General features: G+C 46.9%; 1 protein-coding gene across 1 annotated transcript in view; it reads left to right on the top strand.

The window, feature by feature from the left end:
* Positions 1-960: 960 nt before the first annotated feature.
* LOC115082676 (transmembrane protein KIAA1109-like) overlaps positions 961-27,155 on the top strand; it is a gene marked incomplete at its 3' end in the record, with an annotated part of 49,790 nt that continues 23,595 nt past the window's right edge. Inside the window, exons 1-6 of the mRNA XM_029586871.1 lie at positions 961-1,168; positions 3,379-3,530; positions 8,687-8,837; positions 15,999-16,151; positions 18,559-18,799; positions 21,897-22,045. Of these exons, the coding sequence (XP_029442731.1) occupies positions 1,001-1,168; positions 3,379-3,530; positions 8,687-8,837; positions 15,999-16,151; positions 18,559-18,799; positions 21,897-22,045 (1,014 nt within the window). The remainder of the gene's footprint in view (positions 1,169-3,378; positions 3,531-8,686; positions 8,838-15,998; positions 16,152-18,558; positions 18,800-21,896; positions 22,046-27,155) is intronic.

Genomic DNA, 27,155 nt, shown 5'->3' with positions numbered 1-27,155 from the left:
TTCTAGAGGACGCATATAAAGAGCAGGTAGTAAAACACTGCATGGAGCGGCAGTAGCCACAGAGGCATTAACGGAGCGGGATGCCAGTGGCCGGTGGTAGGTGTCCACCTTCACAGAGTAGAAGGATGAAGGGCATCCATCTCCCAATTAAAAAAAGAAAAGAAAAAAAGAAAAAAAAAACAGGGATGGGTTCATGGGCTTATAGGTATTACCAATTATTAGGCTTTTCAATATTTGATGATAGTTAATGTGACTTTCAAGGCATTCTTCACTTTCGGTGCATGTCCGGCATGACTCCTTGCTTCAATGACAGGGGAAAAGAAAAACTGATACTTCACACATTTCCAGCATTGCCCTCTGCTTCATGGCAGAGAGCTATGCTGCCGCTTACCCAACTAATCAAACTTAATATTTCACTTGGAAGCAGCTCCAGCACTGCTCTCTACATTAATGGTGGGGGTGAAAAGGGAATTAGAACATAAGGTTACTAAGAGCCAAGAGAAACAGTTAAGTATGAGAACAAATGTGTGAAGCTTGCTGGGCAGACTGGATGGACCGGTTGGTCTTCTTCTGCCGTCATTTCTATGTTTCTATGTTTCTATGTTTGCAGTTACTTGTTGCGGTTACAATTGTTTTCATTATCTGTTTCCACAAACTTGATCCTTCGGGGGTTTCTACTCTGGCTTTGATATACTCGATACTGAACTCCTGCAGAGGGGGTAGTAGTATATATGGATACGCCCCCTCAAAGCTTGTGCTGACTCCATCTGCTGGATTGGGGACATAACCCACTGTCTGGACTGATCCATGGTACTACAGGAACGAAAATTAGCAGGTAAGTAATAATTTTCTTTTGCAAAAGGCATGCCACTGTAAAATGTATCCCGCCATGCTTGGACCCTGAATGAGGAATGGCTTTTCTTGCTCTATTAATAAAATGCATTTTGTATTTTTAGGAGGAAGACAATCTGGTGCCATCTTATATAATGCATTTGGAGTGATGGGTAAATCTAGTATTACAGAGAGAGGCGGGTTGCTCAAATCCAACAACTCCTCAGATTCCCCAACTGGCAGTGGATATAGTACTGATGTGTCCGACGACAACCTTCCCTGTGATGGAGTAAGTCCTTCTTCAGATGTGAACGGAAATTCAGTTTCAGATGAACAGGTAGGTGGCTGTGGAATGAAACGCGGTATTTTTTTCTAGGTTTGCTGGATTCAAGCTGTTTCACACACTTTTCCCATTCGTAATATTGCATGAATTCCCCCACCACGCAGATCAGGCTAACTAGCTTGTGTTTACTAGTCTCTTTCCGCTCTTTTGTTTATCTCCACTACCTTTCCTTTCGTCAGTGCTGAGATGAAAAGTATTTGAAAAACAGGAAAAAGACTTCTGAAATAGAATAGAGACGCATGTAAACAGAAACAAGAGAGAAGCGGAGCTGAGGAAGATGTCAGTAGGGTAGACATGTTTGAAAACACAAGTCCTTTATTTATCAAGTAGAGGGAGAGTATAGCATTAAACTTGTCAAAAATATGCTGAGATAACAGGAGAGGAGTGAAGTAGATGGGTAGAGGTTATACCAATATAAGACTTGTCATGTATGTTAAATATCTTTATTAAAGAGCTGAGTGCAAACCCCGAGTGTTTAAAATCATGAGAGGCCTAGAACGGGTAGATGTGAATCGGTTATTTACTCTTTCGGATAGTAGAAAGACTAGGGGGCACTCCATGAAGTTAGCATGGGGCACATTTAAAACTAATCGGAGAAAGTTCTTTTTATTCAACGCACAATTAAACTCTGGAATTTGTTGCCAGAGGTTGTGGTTAGTGCAGTTAGTAAAGCTGTGTTTAAAAAAGGATTGGATAAGTTCTTGGAGGAGAAGTCCATTACCTGCTATTAAGTTCACTTAGAGAATAGCCACTGCCATTAGCAATGGTTACATGGAATAGACTTAGTTTTTGGGTACTTGCCAGGTTCTTATGGCCTGGATTGGCCACTGTTGGAAACAGGATGCTGGGCTTGATGGACCCTTGGTCTGACCCAGTATGGCATTTTCTTATGTTCTTAAGCAGATTTTAAAACAAGCTTGTGTGAAGGACGTTCCCGGTTATACCACTTAGTCCATCAGTTTGCCCAGACTGTCTCAAGGTCCTCCAGACCCCTCTGGTTCTTCAGCCTGCAGGCCTTCCAGTCGACCCAGACCCTTCACCCTGTTGTCTTAGGCCTTAAAAGCGTTTTCTGCAGACTTGCGCGTCATCAGGAGCAGCAGTAAATATATGCGGCTAACGAGCCACCATGAGCTGTGGCCGCTGGACTCGCCCTAAATAGCGCGTAACTTGCAGTTTTTAAAATCTGTGCTGCTCACGTGTGGCCCAGACACTCGCATGTATGGGCCTTTTGTGTGAGCCATGCTTTACAAATTCACCCCTGGGAGAATATGCCGCTCAAATCTCATTCTGAAGTAGGGCCAACAACCTAAGCCTGTGCTTGAAGTACAGTGCAAAAGCCAAACACCACCTGCAGGCCGACTCCGGAGAAAGAGAAGTTCTAAGGCAGGACAAGACCTCACAGTTCACATTGAAACCCCTGTTTTGTCGCAAGGCTCCTCAAACTTTCAGCCAGTAGGATCCCGTTTTAGCACTTGAAAATCAACATCACCCCAGACAATGAGCAAAACAAATCAGCAGGGGGCGTTGCCCCTCCAAAAGTCACTCCCGTTGACCCCTCTTATATCCCCCTCTTTGCATCCCCCTCAGCTGATCTCCTCTCTTCCCATGCCCTTCTTCCAACTGATCCTCTGTCTCATCCCCCCACACCTCCTCGCCTCCAGTCCTTATCTCACATCCCCCGGTCAGGCTTGTGTAATTCTGCCTTTCCTCTCCCTGGACTCTGTCCAGCTAATCCCCCTTCTGAAACTCCTTGCCCAGCTGATGCAGACTTCAAACGCTTCCTGCACCTGATCCCTCCCTTCCAAGAGTTCATCTTCCTGGCCAGCCAGCAGCAACATTTTCATGTTGGCCTTGAGCCAATGGTGGATGACAACTGGTGGGAGGAGAGGGCAGGCTGATGGAAGGGGGCACCATTTTTCACTTGGGTAGGTGAGAAGAGAGGAGCAGTGGCGAGCTCCATTGGGCCATGCACAATGCACACTCGGCCCTCCGCTCCTAGCCTGGCATATGTGGGGCTGAGCCTGACTGTGATGGTAATGCAAGTCAGTGCCGGGCAGACTCCTGGAGAGGTAAAGGAGAATCCTAAAAATATTTCATTAAGGCTGAACATTTTCCTGTGTAGATAATAGTGACGCCTGGTGTTTCTCACTGATATCAGACTAGATGAGAAATCCCTTTCTGGTTTTGTTTTGTTTTTTGCATAGGATGAAGGAGTTGAATCGGATGATCTGAAAAAGGATCTGCCTTTAATGCCGCCCCCTCCTGACTCCAGCAGCATGAAGCTCACCATCCAGGAGATCTGGTTTAGCTTTGCAGCTCCCACCAACGTGCGTTCACCCGCTCATACGTTTTCCAGGTACGGACTCCAAACACGGCGCTTCCGGCTTGAGCAGGCCTCTTAGTTTTATTGTCTCTTTCTCTAGAAAAAGGACCATGGCTTTATTTTACTTGCCAGGAGCTTGCACCTCGTTAGTACAGGTCTAATAGACTGCTCACTTATAGACATTTTGAGAAAATAATCAGCAAATTATGTTTAATGAATTAAAATGTAACGATGAGCATCGTGCGATATTATTTATAAGGCAGGCTTGAAAATGCACATTGCAGTCACTATAATTCTGCTCTTGCGCCTAACGAGGGAAGATTTGCTGGAACAAATGCATAAGTAGGTGATACCTTGAAGGGCAGCTTTCATCCTTGGATGACGGGATACCAGTAAACCAGCTTTAAGTTTCCCCTTCCATCCTTCCAGGCATTGGACTTGTAAAGGATTGGTCCATTTTAACCATTTCATTTTAGCTGCTGGGACAGGAGGGAGTAAGTCAGGTACTTCCTCGCTGCTGGCTGTTGGGGCACCTGTGACCACCCCAGTGCTAGGCAAGCTTGGCTGCTGGCGGTCACTCAGGGTGGGGGGTGGGGGTTCCGGGGCTCAGCGGCTGCGTTCCCCTTACCATTTAACAAGTTAAATTTTAAACCCTGCTAGGCACAGTTGTTTTGTGCCCAGCACTGTGTGTAGAAAACTAAAGTGCAAGCAAGAACTAAAAAGTCGGGAAGAGCCTTTCATGGTTTTATTCTCTGATCTAAGAAGCCATCAACACTATAAAATAGATGTGTCCAACTTCACAAGCCACACACAGTGCTTTTGAGCACATATGGAGAAGGCAGGTTATAAACAGACTAACATTATATTATTATTTCACAAGATATTAAATGAAAACATATGGACCGACCTAGCATGCAACCGAGCACACCTCTCTTTCTGGCTGAAAGCAGGTTAAAATTACATTCAATCCTTAAGCAACCCAGTGGCAAGACTGCAAGCCTAAACTATTGGGCAAAACCAAATCCATCTCTTCATGGCTAGCAGCATGAGCAATGATGTAGGCTCATCTACCTTCCTCAGCAGAATGGGGAATGGAGACCACGTCACAGCCTGCTCTCCGTCGCTGGTTTACTGGTATCCCATCATCCAAGGATGAAAGCTGCCCTTCAAGATATCACCTACTTATGCTTAAGAAGGATTCCAAAACAGACGCGCTCGATATTTCCGGTGCTCTACAGAGTAGCTGGGACAATTTTCCAGTAAAATGGGCTGGAGATGACGTGAGGCAACGAGAGAAGCAGATGTAGGTTTCCTCACTCCAAGTCTCACCGCGACATCCAGGCACATCCCCTGTGCTATAATATCGGCGGAACGGTAAAAATATTTTCAGGGTATTCTCCCAGAAAGTGCGAGTACACACAACTCGGCGATGGCGTCACGAGTGGTTAGAAAAGGTAAAGATCGGGAGAAGGAAAAAAGTCGGATCCTGGACCCGCCATCACAGACCGCGACTGAGCAGGCCATGATGCCGGCTCTTGAGCATATCAAGTCAGCGGTGGTGGAGGCGATCGGTCCGGAACTGAAGATGACTGCGGAGAAACTCACTGAAATTACCCAAACCCTTGCTGGCTATGAAACTAGATTTGTGGAGGTAGAAAATCGCGTGTCCGAGGTGCACGATGGACGTAACACTGCACAACACGATATCGCAGTGCTCCAGGCCTCAATAGCACAGCAGGAGAGACGCGTTGAGGACCTGGAGAATCGCTCGCGCTGTTCCAACATTCGTCTAATCGGGTCACCAGAATCTATTCGTGACCCTGACCTCCCAGCACTCCTTGAAAAATGGCTCCAGGACCAACTTGACCTCCCGAGAACCACTGGGCCTTTGCGGGTGGAGAGATTTCATCGCTTGGGTCCCAAGCAGTCCAGCGTGTCGCGCCCCAGGCCAGTTATTGCCAAGCTCCTTAATTACGCCCATAAACTAGACATCCTAAGGGCTCTTCGGGGCGGCCGCACTCTTACCTATGAAGGCCAGAAGATGCTCCTCTTTCAGGACTTCTCTGCGGGAATCTCAGCGCAAAGATGAGCTATGGTGCTGCATTGTTCGCAGCTTATTAACATGGGCCTTGCGCGATGCTTCTTTATGTGCAGCTGTGTGTGGTCACTGACGCGGGGGTGAAGTGGCTGGAAGGTCTCGAGGAGGCGAAACGCTTCGTGAGCGAACGTCGGGTCGGACATAGGGCCCCCAACCTTGATGGCGCTGAGGGCGGTGCGGCATAGCAGAGGTTTGGAGCTAACCTTATTACCTTCTGATCCACTGAGCTAGATAGTAAGATTCTGGCTACAGTGGGCGAACTTGTTCTACTGTTCCTGGTTTTTGAGATTGGCCGGATTTTACTCTGCGGCGACCTTAACATTTGTTGGAGCATTGGGATGTCAGTGCTGCTGGCAGCAAGCGGCTTTTTTGTGCAGAGGTGGTGAGGAGAGAGAGCCTCAATGCCTGACGCTTTCGAGCCTTGGAGAAGGCCATGTGTTCTGGGCTCCATCCGCGGAGGCGCCCTACTGTGTTGCTCTATGGCTGGATTCTATTTTTGCTGGCTGTTGTCCATCGAGATTTGCTCCGAACTTCGGCGCCTGCATATTTTCTGGGACAATTCAGTCTAAACTTCGGTTGCATGTTTGGCGCTTGATAATTTTTCATTTCTCTTCTCTTCATTCTTCCTATCTTGTTTATGCCAGGTACTTGTGACCTGGATTGGCCACTGTTGGAAACAGGATGCTGAGCTTGATGGTCCCTCGGTGTGACCCAGTATGGCAACTTCCTATGTTCTTACAATATACTGTTTGTCTTGGTTGCTGCACCTCAAATGCATAACTCTGCACATTTGACCATGCCAACGGTTTTCTGTCTCATAAGAGATCTCAGTATCATTTATTTTATTTATTTATTTTATACGTTTTTATATACCGAAGTATTGGCGGGGGCCTTCACTCCGGTTTACATTTATAACAACATTATATTATATAATATATTATATTATATTATATTATACTATAACATACATTTGCAGAATAATGCACCCTCCCTTCTAAATGCTGTGTCGCTTATGTAAACACTGACTAGAACTGACCTCTAGTCACCCTCCTCTCTTCAGAGGGACGTTTTTATTACCCCCCCCCCCCCATCACCACCACATCCCAGCTCATGCCTCTCATTTAAGCAGTTTATTACCCAGTTTAATATCTCCAAACTGCAGAGTGTATTTATTACCCCCCCCCCCCATCACCATCAAGTCCCACCCCATGCCTCTGATTTAAGCAGCTTATTACCTGGTTTAATATCTCCAAGCTGCAGAGTGTATTTATTACCCCCCCTCCATCACCACCACGTCCCGCCCCATGCCTCTCATTTAAGCAGCTTATTACCTGGTTTAATATCTCCAAGCTGCAGAGTGTATTTATTACCCCCCCTCCATCACCACCACGTCCCACCTCATGCCTCTCATTTAAGCAGTTAATTACCTGGTTTAATATCTCCAAGCTGCAGAGTGTATTTATTACCCCCCCTCCATCACCACCACGTCCCACCCCATGCCTCTCATTTAAGCAGTTAATTACATGGTTTAATATCTCCAAGCTGCAGAGTGTATTTATTACCCCCCCTCCATCACCACCACGTCCCACCTCATGCCTCTCATTTAAGCAGTTAATTACCTGGTTTAATATCTCCAAGCTGCAGAGTGTATTTATTACCCCCCCTCCATCACCACCACGTCCCACCCCATGCCTCTCATTGAAGCAGTTAATTACATGGTTTAATATCTCCAAGCTGCAGAGTGTATTTATTACCCCCCTCCATCACCACCACGTCCCACCTCATGCCTCTCATTTAAGCAGTTAATTACATGGTTTAATATCTCCAAGCTGCAGAGTGTATTTATTACCCCCCCCTCCATCACCACCACGTCCCACCTCATGCCTCTCATTTAAGCAGTTAATTACCTGGTTTAATATCTCCAAGCTGCAGAGTGTATTTATTACCCCCCCTCCATCACCACCACGTCCCACCCCATGCCTCTCATTTAAGCAGTTAATTACATGGTTTAATATCTCCAAGCTGCAGAGTGTATTTATTACCCCCCCTCCATCACCACCACGTCCCACCTCATGCCTCTCATTTAAGCAGTTAATTACCTGGTTTAATATCTCCAAGCTGCAGAGTGTATTTATTACCCCCCCCTCCATCACCACCACGTCCCACCCCATGCCTCTCATTTAAGCAGTTAATTACATGGTTTAATATCTCCAAGCTGCAGAGTGTATTTATTACCCCCCTCCATCACCACCACGTCCCACCTCATGCCTCTCATTTAAGCAGTTAATTACATGGTTTAATATCTCCTAGCTGCAGAGTGTATTTATTACCCCCCCTCCATCACCACCACGTCCCACCTCATGCCTCTCATTTAAGCAGTTAATTACATGGTTTAATATCTCCTAGCTGCAGATTGTATTTATTACCCCCCTCCATCACCACCACATCCCACCTCATGCCTCTCATTTAAGCAGTTAATTACATGGTTTAATATCTCCTAGCTGCAGATTGTATTTATTACCCCCCTCCATCACCACCACATCCCACCTCATGCCTCTCATTTAAGCAATTTATTACCTGGTTTAATATCTCCAAGCTGCAGAGTGTATTTATTATCCCCCCTCCATCACCACCACATCCCACCTCATGCCTCTCATTTAAGCAGTTTATTACCCAGTTTAATATCTCCAAGCTGCAGAGTGTATTTATTACCCCCACCTCCATCACCACCACGTCCCACCTCATGCCTCTCATTTAAGCAGTTTATTACCTGGTTTAATATCTCCAAGCTGCAGAGTGTATTTATTACCCCCCTCCATCACCACCACGTCCCACCCTCATACCTCTCATTTAAGCAGTTTATTACCTGGTTTAATATCTCCAAGCTGCAGAGTGTATTTATTACCCCCCCCTCCATCACCACCACGTCCCACCTCATGCCTCTCATTTAAGCAGTTTATTACCTGGTTTAATATCTCCAAGCTGCAGAGTGTATTTTTGAGTCTTCTGTATAGGGTTTGGAAGAGGTAAAGTTGGGGATGCCAGCTGAGATGAATCCTCTTTTAATGGCTTGATTTCTTTGTTCCTGTAGACAGTTGAACCTTCTCAGCACAGCAACTCCGGCTGTTGGTGCTTGGCTTGTCCCCATTGATCAAGTGAAGTCATCCCTCAATAAGCTGGAGACGGAGGGGACTCTGCGAGTTTGTGCAGTTATGGGGTGCATATTGACTGAAGCCTTAGAGGTGAGTTAATCTCGATGAAACTCTCAAAAGCAAAAGAGGCTTGCTAAGCCCTTAGCATTAAGTCTCATTTGCACTTAAGGGCTAGGTTTGAGGATCTGGCAAGAGCCTCGTGGCACATTTTGCCCACGTTATGAAACAGTTATTTGGGTGGAATTTTTCTCCTTCTGGAAGTTTCAAGAAATGGAAGCCTTGGGCAAAAGGTGCACAACTTCAGCCTTATGAAAGTAAACAGTTTGTCCTCATTCTGGCCTGCGCTAATAGAAGCCCTGGTTGTATTAAAAAAAAAAAAGGTCCAAGCTTTTCATGTGAAAATCTTAAAGCTGCGATGCTGAGATCACAGCTGACATCGCATCCCCCAACCTCATAAGCCAGTGTAGGTGGTGACGCTTCCAAAAGTGGTTTCCTGTAGGGAGCACGGAGAAGTGCAGGTAAGCAGCTTAAAATTCAAAGCGTGATTTCACTTCTTTTTTTTTTTAGGATGTGCATGCTGCGTACATTTCTTTTTTCTTTGTTCACTTTTTTCATTCACCACCTTTTCTTTGAGTCCTCTTCTCCTCCTCGCCAGGACAAAGGTCCCCGGGTGTTTCAGATCCTCTTGCTAGTTGAGTGCTGGAAGGGGGAGTCCTTCAGCACCACCCGTGCGGTGGATCAGCCTTTGTGTCTTCCCAGACAGGAAAGCTGAGTTCTCCTGTGGCCGCAGGCACGCTTCTCTCTAACTTGTGGGGTGTTCGGGTGCACACAGGTCATGAACACAAGAAATCCCCATGTTCTTTGCATCATACTGGCCTGTAGCACAGAAATTTGAACCCTGTTTTATAAAAAGTTCCACAAAAGAATTATTGCACCCGTAGCCTTTCAAAAATTAGAGATAACAGAGACCATAGGGCTGAGCCTGTACAGAGTTTTAAAGAGATCTTTGGCACTGGAATATAAAATATGCTTAAGGTGAGGTTTGAATTGTTAGGCTTTGAATTATACTTTCTTTTGCTAATCATGTTTCGAAGTGCATCCCATTGGTTTCTCTGTAAGTTTTCAGTTTTCAATTACTGTTTCAATGTATCCGCCCCTGAGGCGAAAGTTCAGTTCTCTGTAAACCGGTGCGATATGTATTTTATACAGGAACACTGGTATATAAAAATTAAAAATAAATAAATAAATAAATGTTTGAATAAATTATACAAATAATAAAGCAGTCAATTATATAAATCAATAACCAATCAGCATAAGCAAATAAACTTCTGAAGAACACGACTGTTCGTCAGACATAAATCAACCATCGCCCACCTCCAGCCTTGCAGAAAGATATGGCTAGGAAGTAAGCAGATAAATCAAAAAACGTTATCCAGTGAGCACAATAAGAAAACCAATCAGAAGCACTGGTGCGGGGAAAATATGTTTCCATTTTACTTTTACACCCAAATGAGCTGAAGAAATGCCCGAGCGTCTGGCTGGAAGTGGAGTGTGACGCCTTGCTTGATGTTTGCCCTGAAGCAGCTTCTGATGAGTACTGCAGGATGCTTTTTCAAGAAGTGCTGTGATTGGCTTGACTAGGAAAACATTTTAGTTTGAAGCACCATTGAAATTTTGGGATAGTTTCCAATGCAAGCAGCATGGGGGGGTTTTCCTGCGATGGCAGCAGTCGGCTCGAGTTTTGCAGCTGGAGTAACTTTTTCAATGCGACTTGGCTGAGGTTTTTTTCCTTTTGCTTGTCTTTTTTTCCCGTTCTCTTTGTGTAGATGAAAGTGCTGCGGTACTTTGGCGATACAATTTTAAGAGCATTTGGATTTAAAATGAAAAATACAAGAAGTTTTCCTGCCCCAACGTGTTTGATTGTTTTGGGGTTTTAATTAGGAATTAAAGCAGATCAAGGGCAGGGCTGTGACTCCACACTTGCCAAAGTACACCCCAAAAAAGTTAAAAGAGAGAAGCAACAGAAAGTCTAGCAGAAAACACAGACTCCCCCCGCCCTATCAGAAGTCATCCAAGACTTGGATGTCTTATCAATGTCTTACATTTAACTTGCCAACGTTTATGCTTTATCCTATTTTCTTCTGATGGATCCTTCTTCCAATTTTTCAATGAAGATCTTTTGGCTAAAATAGCTTCTTTCACCTCCCCTTTTAACCATGCCGGTAATCGTTTTGCCTTCTTTCCACCTTTCTTAATGTGTGGAATACATCTGGACTGTGCTTCTAGAATGGTATTTTTTAACAATGACCACGCCTCTTGGACATTTTTTACTTTTGTAGCTGCTCCTTTCAGTTTTTTTCTAACAATTTTTCTCATTTTATCAAAGTTTCCCTTTTGAAAGTTTAGCACGAGAGCTGTGGATTTCCTTACTGTCCCCCTTCCAGTCATTAATTCAAATTTGATCATATTATTTATTTTTATTTATTTAGTATTTTTCTATACCGACCTTCATGGTTAAATACCATATCAGGTCGGTTTACATCGAACAATGGGATTGTAACAGAAAATACATATTTAAATAAGTGGATAAACAGAAGAATCAAAGTTACAATCAACAGGGATGGTAAAAAACTTGGAAGCTTAAGCAGCTGGAAAGAAAGGCCTAAGAAGGCATAAAGTTAAGTAAACATAAAACCAACACGGTAACATGGTTAGTGCTAGATTAAGTGGTTAGAAGAGACTTGTGCTTGTGGGAATTAAAGGATGTCAAAGTCCATAGGTCTTATTATGATCACTATTGCCAAGCGGCCCCACCACCGTTACCTCTCTCACCAAATCCTGTGCTCCACTGAGAATTAGATCTAAAAATGCTCCCTCTTGTCGGTTCCTGAACAAATTGCTCCATAAAGCTATCATTTATTCCATCCAGGAACGTTATCTCTCTAGCGTGACCCGATGATACATTTACCCAGTCTATATTGGGGTAATTGAAGTCTCCCATTATTACCGCACTACCAATTTGGTTAGCTTCCCTAATTTCTCTTAGCATTTCACTGTCCGTCTCAGCATCTTGACCAGGTGGACGGTAGTATACCCCTATCACTATAGTCTTCCCCGACACACAAGGGATTTCTACCCATAAAGATTCAATTTTGTATTTAGTCTCATGCAGGATGTTTATCCTGTTGGACTCTATGCCATCCCGGACATAAAGCGCCACACCTCCTCCCTTGCATAAACATTGGCAAGTTAAATGTAAGACATTGATAAGACAGGCTAAGAGAGAATTTGAAAAGAAGTTGGCTGTAGAGGCAAAAACTCACAGTAAAAACTTTTTAAAATATATCCGAAGCAGAAAGCCTGTGAGGGAGTCAGTTGGACCATTAGATGATCAAGGGGTTAAAGGGGCACTTAGAGAAGATAAGGCCATCGCGGAAAGATTAAATGATTTCTTTGCTTCGGTGTTTACTGAAGAGGATGTTGGGGAGGTACCCGTAATGGAGAAGGTTTTCATGGGCAAAGATTCAGATGGACTGAATCAAATCACGGTGAACCTAGAAGATGTGGTAGGCCTGATTGACAAACTGAAGAGTAGTAAATCACCTGGACCGGATGGTATACACCCCAGAGTTCTGAAGGAACTAAAAAATGAAATTTCAGACCTATTAGTAAAAATTTGTAACTTAACATTAAAATCATCCATTGTACCTGAAGACTGGAGGATAGCAAATGTAACCCCAATATTTAAAAAGGGCTCCAGGGGCGATCCGGGAAACTACAGACCGGTTAGCCTGACTTCAGTGCCAGGAAAAATAGTGGAAAGTGTTCTAAACATCAAAATCACAGGACATATAGAAAGACATGGTTGAATGGAACAAAGTCAGCATGGCTTTACCCAGGGCAAGTCTTGCCTCACAAATCTGATCCACTTTTTTGAAGGAGTTAATAAACATGTGGATAAAGGTGAACCGGTAGATATAGTATACTTGGATTTTCAGAAGGCGTTTGACAAAATTCCTCATGAGAGGCTTCTAGGAAAAGTAAAAAGTCATGGGATAGGTGGTGATGTCCTTTCGTGGATTGCAAACTGGCTAAAAGACAGGAAACAGAGAGTAGGATTAAATGGGCAATTTTCTCAGTGGAAGGGAGTGGAGTGCCTCAGGGATCTGTATTGGGACCCTTACTGTTCAATATATTAATAAATGATCTGGAAAGAAATATGACGAGTGAGATAATCAAATTTGCAGATGACACAAAATTGTTCAGAGTAGTTAAATCACAAGCAGATTGTGATAAATTGCAGGAAGACCTTGTGAGACTGGAAAATTGGGCATCCAAATGGCAGATGAAATTTAATGTGGATAAGTGCAAGGTGATGCATATAGAGAAAAATAACCCATGCTATAATTACACAATGTTGGGTTCCATATTAGGTGCTACAACCCAAGAAAGAGATCTAGGTGTCATAGTGGATAACACATTGAAATCGTCGGTACAGTGTGCTGCGGCAGTCAAAAAATCAAACAGAATGTTGGGAATTATTAGGAAGGGAATGGTGAATAAAACGGAAAATGTCATAATGCCTCTGTATCGCTCCATGGTGAGACCGCACCTTGAATACTGTGTACAATTCTGGTCGCCGCATCTCAAAAAAGATATAATTGCGATGGAGAAGGTACAGAGAAGGGCAACCAAAACGATAAAGGGGATGGAACAGCTCCCCTATGAGGAAAGACTAAAGAGGTTAGGACTTTTCAGCTTGGAGAAGAGACGACTGAGGGGGGATATGATAGAGGTGTTTAAAATCATGAGAGGTCTAGAATGGGTAGATGTGAATCGGTTATTTACTCTTTTGGATAGTAGAAAGACTAGGGGGCACTCCATGAAGTTAGCGTGGGGCACATTTAAAACTAATCGGAGAAAGTTCTTTTTTACTCAACGCACAATTAAACTCTGGAATTTGTTGCCAGAGGATGTGGTTAGTGCAGTTAGTGTAGCTGTGTTTAAAAAAGGATTGGATAAGTTCTTGGAGGAGAAGTCCATTACCTGCTATTAAGTTCTCTTAGAGAATAGCCACTGCCATTAGCAATGGTTACATGGAATAGACTTAGTTTTTGGGTACTTGCCAGGTTCTTGTGGCCTGGATTGGCCACTGTTGGAAACAGGATGTTGGGCTTGATGGGCCCTTGGTCTGACCCAGTATGGCATTTTCTTATGTTCTTATGATTCATAGGAAGGAACCACACGGCTAAAACTGGGCAGCAGAAGAGGGAGCAGCCGCTCTCTGGCCACACTGGCCTAATCTAAGGGTGGGCCACAGGCCTGAACATGTGTGGATACAACCTGAAGACGAAATATTTCTGGCCTATAGAAATATGTTTAGGGAGCCACGGAAGAAGCACGAATGCCAGTTTATGCAGCGCAGTAACTTCGTGCTTCTCAAAATGTGCCGGCATTGCTGACCTGTAAAAGTCGGAAATTCTCTTGCCTGCGTCTCCTGTCACCATCCACTTCTGACACTTGATAGGGATCTCAGAAAGAGAATTACTCCTTTCTGCGCTTCCTTCTAAGCTTTCTTCTTAGTTTCTACAGTACATCTGCTTCTAAATGTTGTATTTAATCCCCCGCGGGATCGGTCTCAGCCAAAAGACCAAGAAGCATGATTGTAGGATAGGCAGGACTCGGCGACAAAGCTAGCACAGATATTTCTGCTCAAATACCATCAGCGGGCTCCCTTAGATAACGGACTCGCATGTGCCAGGAACATCAGTGCCTGAGGGAAAGGTTGATGTGTTAAGGATTAGTCTGTTTAATTCACACACATCTGCCCATCTGTCTGACCCTCGGGCTTTTGGGGCCACTTCTAGTTGGAAATAATGGGTGAAATTTGAAAACGAGAGGAACATGTTAGTTATGTCTGGGAAAAAATAAAATCACAGCAAATCGGCCTGGTCTGGCCTGAACTAAGCCTCCTGCAGCCTTTTTTCAGTTGCTGATTTTAAAAGGGTGAGAAATGCAAGAGAGCCACAGGACTCTGAGTGAGTGCTGGACAGGGTGGGGCTGGGGTGTGAGAGAATGGCAGGAACTGTCTTGGGGGTGGGAAACAGCAGTGAGATGGGCTGAGGGCAGGAGTAGGGTGGGTGGTCTGGGGTGGAGAAAGTGGAAGAGCAGGTTTGGGGGCTACTAATTTAACTGCAAATGTTTTGTGGGCCTCTGCTAGGCAAACTTGCCCCCTTTATGCATTTAAAATGAAAACAAAGTGTAAAAGTTTAGTGCGGTGTTACTAATGGTGATGTGTTCTTCCCGGAGAGAATATTCAGTTCGGTATAACAGAGAAAAGCACTACTACTGCAGAGTTCATGGGAATAGGGCTGTAAAGGGGGTTGATCGCATGGTGAATGCATTTTAAGACATTTATAAAGGCATAGTTAACGTTACATATTGGTAACTAGATGAATAGTAACCTGCATATAGAAGGAAAGGGACTAGTGCTTGTGGCTGTTACATTAGAAAATCAGCAAGCCTTAGTAACAGACAATGAATGAGAAGATCACTTTTCCCCTGCACTGACTGCCTACCCACTGACTAGAGCGAGTAGTGACGTAGCTTTGCCCCTGGGCTATTGTTTGGCAGGGGAACGTCCAATGGGAAACCTGGCAGTCGGTAAGGTCCTCGCACATGCACGAAAGCAATTGACATCTGTTTCTTAGTGTAAACTTTGTGCTACACCTAAACAGATCTCTTCTTAAACAAGGCCCTTCATACCACCCAAGCCAAGGTTACAGCTGCGTCATAAAAAGTCTTTAGACTAAGAAGTATGTCAGATGCTTTTGTGCATGTGTGTGGATTTCTGCATTTGACGGTTTGAAGGCCCTGTTACCTGTCAGCGAGGTCCTCTCCTCCCTGGGGGGGCTCTGTGTGTGGGGCGGGATGGTGGGCCTGCCAGTGGCTCATGTTACACAAGTTTCCACAAAGGATGTGTCAGCGAGTGCTTGCTCTGATAGAACGGCTGCAGGCATTGCACCCTTTTTCTAGCCCTGATGCCTGGATGCTGGGCTTGATGGACCCTTGCTTGGCCTGTTCTTAGTGTTGCAGAGAGGTATTGTGAGCAGGGTAGTTCTAGTGCGACTGCATGGAGAGGGGCGTTAAAGTCCAGCAGTCTTACGTCAAGAGTTTGCCGAGTTCCACACAAGCAGGGTGGTGATTGGATTTGGTAAGTACATACCTAACATGTATGTGTGTTTATTTCAGAATAAAAGTGTTCACTTTCCCTTGAGAAGCAAGTATAACAGGCTGACGAAACGGGCTCGTTTTCTGCAGGAAAACCCTTCCTGCTTGCTGTGTAACCTGCTCCATCATTACCTGTACTATGCAAATTACTCTGTCATTGAAGATGCCACCTTGGTGAGTTAAACAGACCGTCGAGAACAGCTTCTTTTCCATGTGAGTTAAACATTTGGGTTTGTTTAAGACTGGTATATTCATCACATACAAGAAGCCTAAACTTTATCCTGTGCCATGTGCTGGCAGGAGTAACGCCACTTCGTTTGTGTCTGCAGTGTTTCTCCACCTAGTCAGTCTGCTTTTCAGGAAACCCACAATCCATTCTAGGCCAAACTTTCTCCTGCATGTGCATTGTGCATATCCTGAAAACCCGAGGACTAGGGTGAGAACCGTGGTCTTTCTGAGGTAAGAGCGGATATTCTCCACCTCCGTGCAAGGAATGAAAAGTGCTCTGCAGTTTGATATCAGAACATATGTCGGAGGCAGAGGACAGACACGGGATTATTCATTTTCCAGGGCCACCCTGAAGGGAGACTAAGTACAATGCCCTGCACACCTGTGCTGTGATGCAGATTTCAAATATCAAAGTGTTCCTGCACCTAGACAGCCTCCCAGGGCCATTGTGAGCACTGTTGTTAGACTATGTGCCTGTACACTGAACATGTACCGCTTACCCACTCTGAGCCTGTAGTACTGAGCTACAGGTCAACTTGGAAAAGCATTCATGTTTACGGATAATAAGCGGTGTGTTAGGACTGCAATTCAGCACACGGTTTCCTAACGCAGATACAAAAAGAATTTAACACCTGATGAGTTAAAAATGTGCACAAAGAGAAAACGGTGTGCACAGACCTGAGTTTAAATGTGCACACAGCACAGGCTGCTCACTCATGTTCTCTTGTGTGGCTGGGGGAGTTTATTGGGCAGGATTTATGCAACACAAAATCATGCTTTGTGCTCATAAAAGACTTTTATCATGATTTATGCTTGGGTTTTTTTTTCTGCAGAAAATACGATTAATACATACAAAAATGCTTTCAGGGCAGAAAAGTCCATTTATCGTATCTGTGTGCAGAAGACCTGCTTTATGTGTACAGAACATGTTTTCCGCACATATATCCTGACTACAGGGCCCGGCACCAGAAGCTCTGCTTCTGCCCAGAGACTGATGCTACCGCTGGAAATTGTACTTCACGTCAGAGCAGGGATAAGATTCTCATGCGAGCGCGCCAAGGGCGTGTCTTTGTGCGTAGAACTTCTCACTGCATGAAGGGCACCGTTTGCACTCAAAAAGTGTGTGCACGAGTGCGGGTGAAACTTAGTACGTGGGCCCTCTGTGATTTGTTCTGTAGCTGTGAACAGAAAGCCGACTGGCAAGGCAGATATTAGCAGGTAATGTGAGGGTCGCTGGTCCAGGACCTCCTGAGGCAAAAGAAAGAGATGAGGGAGCCATCCATACCTAGCGTGCAGCCAGCACGTTTCTTTCATAAACCCAAGGATCTGCCCAGTAATGAGAGGGACGCGAGTTCCGCGTGCGGCAGCGCCGGCCTCTTCCCGTAGCCGTAAGTGGCTCCCGCCTCCCCCAGTTGTAAACGAGCTCCTGGAGTCACTCGTGCCCCTGTTTCCTTCCTGCTGGTGCGTCGTGCCTCACCCGTGATGTTTGCTCATGCGTGCCACTTCACCACAAACCGGCAAGGATAGGACTTTACAGCCTGGGAAATGAAAGAGTGGAACTTCTCATAGGTTAATTAAAGGTGCACAGTATAATCCAGATTATACTTTCTGTGCTGGGCTCTCTGTTGGCAGTTTCTGGAGTTTGCTCTCTGATTTACTGCTGGTAGCTCGCCGCAGTACTTGCTTTGTGCCCATGGCACCCTGAACAGCTGGGGCTATTTTTGTCCCCTGTGTGGTCAGTGGTATCTCAGGATCCTTAATGTGATCCACGTTCCTCCCTGCCATTCTCTCCCCCCCACCCCCCCGATCTACCTCCTGTGTCTTTCCTCACCACTTCCCCCTTTTAATATCCTTCTCCTTGTCACTTCTTTCCATGCCACTCTCTTCCTTGTGTTCTTCATCCTCTTGTCTCCTCCCATCAGTCCAGGGAGGAGAAAGAGAGAGCGTCCACCGACAGCGCGGGATCCTGATTCCCACAGCCGTTCCTCCCTTTCCAAGCAGGATGTATTCAGGGAGGGGAGCCACCCCGAGGACAGCGAGTGCACCTGTCTCTCTGTCCCCTCTCTTCCATGACCAGCTGGCTGCGGATGCTTCTCTTCTCACCAGGCCGGAGTGGAGCGGGGAAGTGCCCTCCTGCCCACTTTGTGTCCCCTGCTACCGCTTCACTTAGTTTATGACCCGCGACTGTGAATTATATATGGATATACTTGTACGACGGATGCTATGAAAAGTAGAATTGTTTTATTGTATTCTAAAACAGATATAATTCTTCATAAAAACAACATCTGTATGAATGGCTTGCAGTTGCTTTAAAGTTAGTGGTGCGTGATATCGAGTGTCTGTACTCTTACAGAGCGACGGACTTCCTGCCTTGGTGACGTTAAAGAAAGGCCTCGTTGCATTAGCTAGGCAGTGGATGAAGTTCATTGTGGTAACCCCAGCCTTTAAAGGCGTTAGCTTGCTGCGGCCGGCCCAGCCATTGAAATCCCAGATCACTTTGAAAACAGAAGAGGAAGCCGGACACGGATTAGACAACGGAGGCGCCCTGCAGAGCGACACCAGTGCTGATGGAGCAGAATTTGAGTTTGATGCAGGTATTTACCATTTAGTAGCCTGCGTGTACTTATGGGTAGTTAGAAAATGTTGTGTGTTGGGTTTTGTTTTTTTTTAGGACTGCCCATTGCTGTAATGACATCTGGCAAAAACCATCCCAGGAAATCTCTTCCAGTGAATGCAACTCTTACTCTCCCTGTATGGGTGCTGCCTACCCGTGGTCCTGGGGCAGGAAACCTAGCAGGGCTGATGGGAGTGTAAGGGAGGTCACAGAGCCGAGGGTCTCCTGCAGAAGCCAGGAGATAGGGTGCTAGGCAGTCTTTCACAAGAAAAGGAAAACAAGCGTGTAGTAGATTTGTCTAATCTATTTACGTTGTTTATTGTAAGACATTATTCTATATACTGTCAATCTATTTACCTAATCTATTTGTCTAATCTATTTACCTTGTTCATTGTAAGACATTATTCTATATACTGTCAATCTATTGTTGTAATGTAAACCGAAGTGATTAGTAACTTTGTTACCAGAACTTCGGTATATAAAACTGTTAAATAAATAAATATGTGATGTGGTATATTCACAGTGAAACAAATCAGGCTGTCGTTCTTGCCAGATTTGTTATGCTGGTTCTATTTAAAGGTTAAAATATTCAAGGGCAAGCAGACTAAGGAATACAGTGCTGTTGTTGCCTGCATTCAGCCTTGACGGTGTAGAGCCTGTGTGGCAGAGAACTTCCCTCGTGGCTTGCGAGCATCACAGTGGTTTTGTGGGATCAGGGAAGCATCTGCATGGCTTTAAATCTGGAGTGGAAATGTGCCTGGTAAAAGAGAAATCTTAAGTGGAACCCAGCAGGGAAAAGTGTCAACATTAAATTAAGAAGTTGCATTTTACTAAGTTGAAAAGCATGAGAAATAAAGTTTGTGTAACAAGACCTATAGTGATAACAGATGTGTTTGCACACAGGCCTAGGATATCCTCTGGAAGTAGCTGTAAGCCCATTTTACTTTGCATTTGTAGATGTGGATTTATAATCCAGTTAGATGTTTGAGATCTTCACAATTTAATTTGCTAGAGATTCCCTCAATTCGCCATGCCCGTTTATCCTGTACTAGGGAGACTGCTTTCTCCATCGCGGCACCCATTCAATGGAACCTTCTTCCTTTTGACCTCAGATCTTTATTTATTTATTTATTTATTTAAGGATTTTTCTATACCGGGGTCCGTAAGAAACATCACCTCGGTTTACATTCAAACATTAATTCAGCATAGAGCTTTACAATATAACATAATAACTGAATGAATATAAAACCAAGTATAACTTTGTATTAAAATAAAGAAAATCAATATAAGAGTGTCTGTAGAAATAATCTGAAAGGTATATAATAGAACTCAGTTTATTAATAGTAGGCTTTTTTGAATAGCCAGGTTTTTAGGTTTTGTTTAAATTTTTTGTGGCAAAGTTCCTGGCGTAATTCAGAGGGCATAGTGTTTCCATATTGTGGATCCAGCAATGATGAATGAACGTTCTTTTGTAGTCGAAAGTTTGGTCAAATTAGGCGCAGGGATATTCAGTTTCGCTAAATGTTGGAATCTAGTAGGGCGGATTGATGTTTTGAATTGTAATTGATCATTGAACCATAGCATATCTCTGTTGTGAACGGCTTTATGTATAAGCGTCATGGATTTATATATTATCCTGGAAGCCACGGGTAGCCAGTGCAATGACTGAAGTGCTGGAGTGATGTGCTCATGGCGTCTCGTGTCAGTGATGATGCGGGCAGCTGCATTTAAAAAAATTTAAAACGGCATTTAAGGAATATCTGCTTCATCGTGCGTTCAATGATAAATGAGGCTGCATGAATGTTCTTAATCTGCTCATTAAAAGATATATGATGATTTATTAATTGAATATTCAATTTTTGGAATATGCTCTTATGTCTAAAATAGTAAATGTACCATTAATATTTGGTATTTTGCGGCTTGGTTTCTGTGAAGCTGAAATCTGTTGTTTGTATTTTATTTTGTTTTTATTATGTATGTACCCTTGTATATCGCCTAGGCCTTGTTAAGTGTTAGGCGATTAATAAATTTTAATAAATGAACAAAAAATGCCTAGTTTGGAAGTAAAGGCCATTTAGCATCAGGAGGGGAGTGTGAGGTGGTGGTGCTGTGAAGTCTGTAGGGGAAGATGTGGGCAGCTCCTCGCACGAAGCGTGTGTTTTAGCTAGAAGTTGCTGGGCTTCCCAAGCAGCCAGCCGGATTTCAGGATGCCCCCAATCAGTATGTCCAAGATAAAACTGTGTGCATTGGAGATTCGGTACAAACAAATGCAGCTATTCTGAAAACCTGGCTGGCTGTGGGCTCGGTTTGGGAAGCCCTAGATTATTGATTGCATGTTTGTTCTATTTGTTAGGTCATGTCTGTTTTGATTGTTATCTGCAGTAAATAATTGTGTTAGGATTGTGGGATGCAAAAATAATTAGTTAAATTAGGTGGGAGGGTTTAAACAACTTTCTGTGAATTGGTGCTAAAAGGCCTGTTTTTATTGGGGGTGAATGCATTTTGTGTGGTGGCGGCTGGGGATGTGTACAAGTGTGTGGGGGCACTTCCCTAGGTGTCAGTGCACTCAGTGTCTTGGAGTCATGTTGAGAAAGATAATAGAGGCCAGTGGTAGGAAGAGGACTGGGAGGTTGCAGTATGGCAGACAACCTGCCCTTCACGCCTCTCAGAATAGAGGCAAAGTGGGAGAAGTAATAGAGAAATCTGGAGACGGACAAAGGAAGCATGACCTTATAACACTGCGGGGTAGACAGAAACCAACCAACCGAATGATCACTGCAAAGCTTGGTGATAAGACTGGGGGTTGGGTGAAGTAGAGGAACTTGTGAGCTCTTCCATCCCAGGATAGTACAGATCCCTGGAGGAGGAGTAACGTCCCTACAAGAGATTAGGCTTCTGCAGCTGGCTGCCAGGATATATCCTAAGCAGTGTACACAGGAATAATTGCACAGGCTGGATGGATAATTTCATCTTTATCTGCTGTCATCTTCTGTTAGTGGAGCAGAATCTTTATACACGACAGTGGCTTGATTTAGTATTTCTGCATTTCTCTTGTGTGTTTTTTTTACCTCTGCTAGCTACGATCAGTGAGCACACCATGCTGCTGGAAGGAACAAATAATCGTCCACCCCCAACTGCCGTTAATTCTGGGCCTGTGAGCGGTGCTGAAATCATGAGGAAGCTCTCCAAATCGCACGCCAACAACGACTCTGCTCTTAAAATAAAGGTACAGTGTCTGCCAGTGCTGGGGCTGCATACAGCTCCGAGCTTCTGTTCGCACTGTCATTACTTTTATTCCTGAAATTACTGTACACTGTTCTGAAAGATTTTCTTTGTTTGGTGGGAATGGAGGTAAATAGGGAGCATGGTTTGCATGCGTTCATTGGGAAAGTAAGGTTCGAAGAAAGGAAGACCAGTGAGTTTTGTTACACCCATTACAGGTAGGGTTGCCAGCTGACGCCAGCTCCCGCCACTGCATGCAGGGGCTACAGGTCCCAAGGAAAAGGCGCCCACAGAGGGTTGCACCTGCCTTTTGATCCTCCCCCCCACACTGCATGCAGGGACTACAGGTCCCAAGGAAAAGGCACCCACAGAGGGTTGCACCTGCCTTTTGATCCTCCCCACTGCATGCAGGGACTACAGATCCCAAGGAAAAGGCACCCACAGAGGGTTGCACCTGCCTTTTGATCCTCCCCACTGCATGCAGGGACTACAGGTCCCAAGGAAAAGGCACCCACAGAGGGTTGCACCTGCCTTTTGATCCCCCCCACTGCATGCAGGGACTACAGGTCCCAAGGAAAAGGCACCCACAGAGGGTTGCACCTGCCTTTTGATCCTCCCCACTGCATGCAGGGACTACAGGTCCCAAGGAAAAGGCACCCACAGAGGGTTGCACCTGCCTTTTGATCCTCCCCACTGCATGCAGGGACTACAGGTCCCAAGGAAAAGGCACCCACAGAGGGTTGCACCTGCCTTTTGATCCCCCCCCCCCCAACTGCATGCAGGGACTACAGGTCCCAAGGAAAAGGCGCCCACAGAGGGTTGCACCTGCCTTTTGATCCCCCCCCCCCCACACTGCATGCAGGGACTTCAGGTCCCAAGGAAAAGGCACCCACAGAGGGTTGCACCTGCCTTTTGATCCTCCCCCCCACACTGCATGCAGGGACTACAGGACCCAAGGAAAAGGCACCCACAGAGGGTTGCACCTGCCTTTTGATCCCCTCCCCCCCCCCACTGCATGCAGGGACTACAGGTCCCAAGGAAAAGGCGCCCACAGAGGGTTGCACCTGCCTTTTGATCCTCCCCACTGCATGCAGGGACTACAGGTCCCAAGGAAAAGGCACCCACAGAGGGTTGCACCTGCCTTTTGATCCTCCCCACTGCATGCAGGGACTACAGGTCCCAAGGAAAAGGCACCCACAGAGGGTTGCACCTGCCTTTTGATCCCCCCCCCACACTGCATGCAGGGACTACAGGTGCCAAGGAAAAGGCACCCACAGAGGGTTGCACCTGCCTTTTGATCCCCCCCCACACTGCATGCAGGGACTACAGGTGCCAAGGAAAAAGCACCCACAGAGGGTTGCACCTGCCTTTTGATCCTCCCCACTGCATGCAGGGACTACAGGTCCCAAGGAAAAGGCTCCCACAGAGGGTTGCACCTGCCTTTTGATCCTCCCCACTGCATGCAGGGACTACAGGTCCCAAGGAAAAGGCACCCACAGAAGGTTGCACCTGCCTTTTGATCCTCCCCACTGCATGCAGGGACTACAGGTCCCAAGGAAAAGGCACCCACAGAGGGTTGCACCTGCCTTTTAATCCTCCCCACTGTATGCAGGGACTACAGGTCCCAAGGAAAAGGCACCCACAGAGGGTTGCACCTGCCTTTTGATCCCCCCCCACACTGCATGCAGGGACTACAGGTGCCAAGGAAAAGGCACCCACAGAGGGTTGCACCTGCCTTTTGATCCCCCCCCACACTGCATGCAGGGACTACAGGTGCCAAGGAAAAGGCTCCCACAGAGGGTTGCAGCTGCCTTTTGATCCCCCCCCCCACACTGCATGCAGGGACTACAGGTGCCAAGGAAAAGGCACCCACAGAGGGTTGCACCTGCCTTTTGATCCTCCCCACTGCATGCAGGGACTACAGGTCCCAAGGAAAAGGCACCCACAGAGGGTTGCACCTGCCTTTTGATCCTCCCCACTGCATGCAGGGACTACAGGTCCCAAGGAAAAGGCACCCACAGAGGGTTGCACCTGCCTTTTGATCCCCCCCCCCACACTGCATGCAGGGACTACAGGTCCCAAGGAAAAGGCACCCACAGAGGGTTGCACCTGCCTTTTGATCCTCCCCACTGCATGCAGGGACTACAGGTCCCAAGGAAAAAGCACCCACAGAGGTTTGCACCTGCCTTTTGATCCTCCCCACTGCATGCAGGGACTACAGGTCCCAAGGAAAAGGCACCCACAGAGGGTTGCACCTGCCTTTTGATCCTCCCCACTGCATGCAGAGGGACTACAGGTCCCAAGGAAAAGGCACCCACAGAGGGTTGCAACCTGCCTTTTGATCCTCCCCACTGCATGCAGGGACTACAGGTCCCAAGGAAAAGGCACCCACAGAGGGTTGCACCTGCCTTTTGATCCCCCCCACTGCATGCAGGGACTACAGGTCCCAAGGAAAAGGCACCCACAGAGGGTTGCACCTGCCTTTTGATCCCCCCCCACACTGCATGCAGGGACTACAGGTCCCAAGGAAAAGGCACCCACAGAGGGTTGCACCTGCCTTTTGATCCCCCCCCCCCCCCCCACACTGCATGCAGGGACTACAGGTCCCAAGGAAAAGGCACCCACAGAGGGTTGCACCTGCCTTTTGATTCCCCCCCACACTGCATGCAGGGACTACAGGTCCCAAGGAAAAGGCACCCACAGAGGGTTGTACCTGCCTTTTGATCCCCCCCCCACACTGCATGCAGGGACTACAGGTCCCAAGGAAAAGGCTCCCACAGAGGGTTGTACCTGCCTTTTGATCCTCCCCCCACACTGCATGCAGGGACTACAGGTCCCAAGGAAAAGGCACCCACAGAGGGTTGCACCTGCCTTTTGATCCTCCCCCCACACTGCATGCAGGGACTACAGGTCCCAAGGAAAAGGCGCCCACAGAGGGTTGCACCTGCCTTTTGATCCTCCCCCCACACTGCATGCAGGGACTACAGGTCCCAAGGAAAAGGCACCCACAGAGGGTTGCACCTGCCTTTTGATCCTCCCCCCACACTGCATGCAGGGACTACAGGTCCCAAGGAAAAGGCACCCACAGAGGGTTGCACCTGCCTTTTGATCCTCCCCCACACTGCATGCAGGGACTACAGGTCCCAAGGAAAAGGCACCACAGAGGGTTGCACCTGCCTTTTGATCCTCCCCCCACACTGCATGCAGGGACTACAGGTCCCAAGGAAAAGGCACCCACAGAGGGTTGCACCTGCCTTTTGATCCTCCCCCACACTGCATGCAGGGACTACAGGTCCCAAGGAAAAGGCACCCACAGAGGGTTGCACCTGCCTTTTGATCCTCCCCCCCCACACTGCATGCAGGGACTTCAGGTCCCAAGGAAAAGGCACCCACAGAGGGTTGCACCTGCCTTTTGATCCTCCCCCCCACACTGCATGCAGGGACTACAGGTCCCAAGGAAAAGGCACCCCAGAGGGTTGCACCTGCCTTTTGATCCCCCCCCCCCCCCACTGCATGCAGGGACTACAGGTCCCAAGGAAAAGGCGCCCACAGAGGGTTGCACCTGCCTTTTGATCCTCCCCACTGCATGCAGGGACTACAGGTCCCAAGGAAAAGGCACCCACAGAGGATTGCACCTGCCTTTTGATCCTCCCCACTGCATGCAGGGACTACAGGTCCCAAGGAAAAGGCACCCACAGAGGGTTGCACCTGCCTTTTGATCCTCCCCACTGCATGCAGGGACTACAGGTCCCAAGGAAAAGGCACCCACAGAGGTTGCACCTGCCTTTTGATCCCCCCCCACACTGCATGCAGGGACTACAGGTGCCAAGGAAAAGGCACCCACAGAGGGTTGCACCTGCCTTTTGATCCCCCCCCACACTGCATGCAGGGACTACAGGTGCCAAGGAAAAAGCACCCACAGAGGGTTGCACCTGCCTTTTGATCCTCCCCACTGCATGCAGGGACTACAGGTCCCAAGGAAAAGGCTCCCACAGAGGGTTGCACCTGCCTTTTGATCCTCCCCACTGCATGCAGGGACTACAGGTCCCAAGGAAAAGGCACCCACAGAATGTTGCACCTGCCTTTTGATCCTCCCCACTGCATGCAGGGACTACAGGTCCCAAGGAAAAGGCACCCACAGAGGGGTTGCACCTGCCTTTTGATCCTCCCCACTGTATGCAGGGACTACAGGTCCCAAGGAAAAGGCACCCACAGAGGGTTGCACCTGCCTTTTGATCCCCCCCCACACTGCATGCAGGGACTACAGGTGCCAAGGAAAAGGCACCCACAGAGGGTTGCACCTGCCTTTTGATCCCCCCCCCACACTGCATGCAGGGACTACAGGTGCCAAGGAAAAGGCTCCCACAGAGGGTTGCACCTGCCTTTTGATCCCCCCCCACACTGCATGCAGGGACTACAGGTGCCAAGGAAAAGGCACCCACAGAGGGTTGCACCTGCCTTTTGATCCTCCCCACTGCATGCAGGGACTACAGGTCCCAAGGAAAAGGCACCCACAGAGGGTTGCACCTGCCTTTTGATCCTCCCCACTGCATGCAGGGACTACAGGTCCCAAGGAAAAAGCACCCACAGAGGTTTGCACCTGCCTTTTGATCCTCCCCACTGCATGCAGGGACTACAGGTCCCAAGGAAAAGGCACCCACAGAGGGTTGCACCTGCCTTTTGATCCTCCCCCACTGCATGCAGAGGGACTACAGGTCCCAAGGAAAAGGCACCCACAGAGGGTTGCACCTGCCTTTTGATCCCCCCCCCACACTGCATGCAGGGACTACAGGTCCCAAGGAAAAGGCACCCACAGAGGGTTGCACCTGCCTTTTGATCCTCCCCACTGCATGCAGGGACTACAGGTCCCAAGGAAAAAGCACCCACAGAGGTTTGCACCTGCCTTTTGATCCTCCCCACTGCATGCAGGGACTACAGGTCCCAAGGAAAAAGGCACCCACAGAGGGTTGCACCTGCCTTTTGATCCTCCCCACTGCATGCAGAGGGACTACAGGTCCCAAGGAAAAGGCACCCACAGAGGGTTGCACCTGCCTTTTGATCCTCCCCACTGCATGCAGGGACTACAGGTCCCAAGGAAAAGGCACCCACAGAGG

The sequence above is a fragment of the Rhinatrema bivittatum genome, unplaced genomic scaffold (genome assembly GCF_901001135.1).
Source record: "Rhinatrema bivittatum unplaced genomic scaffold, aRhiBiv1.1, whole genome shotgun sequence".
Lineage (NCBI taxonomy): Eukaryota > Metazoa > Chordata > Amphibia > Gymnophiona > Rhinatrematidae > Rhinatrema > Rhinatrema bivittatum.
Note: the sequence above shows the minus strand (reverse complement) of the source record. Positions and strands in the feature narration are given on the sequence as shown.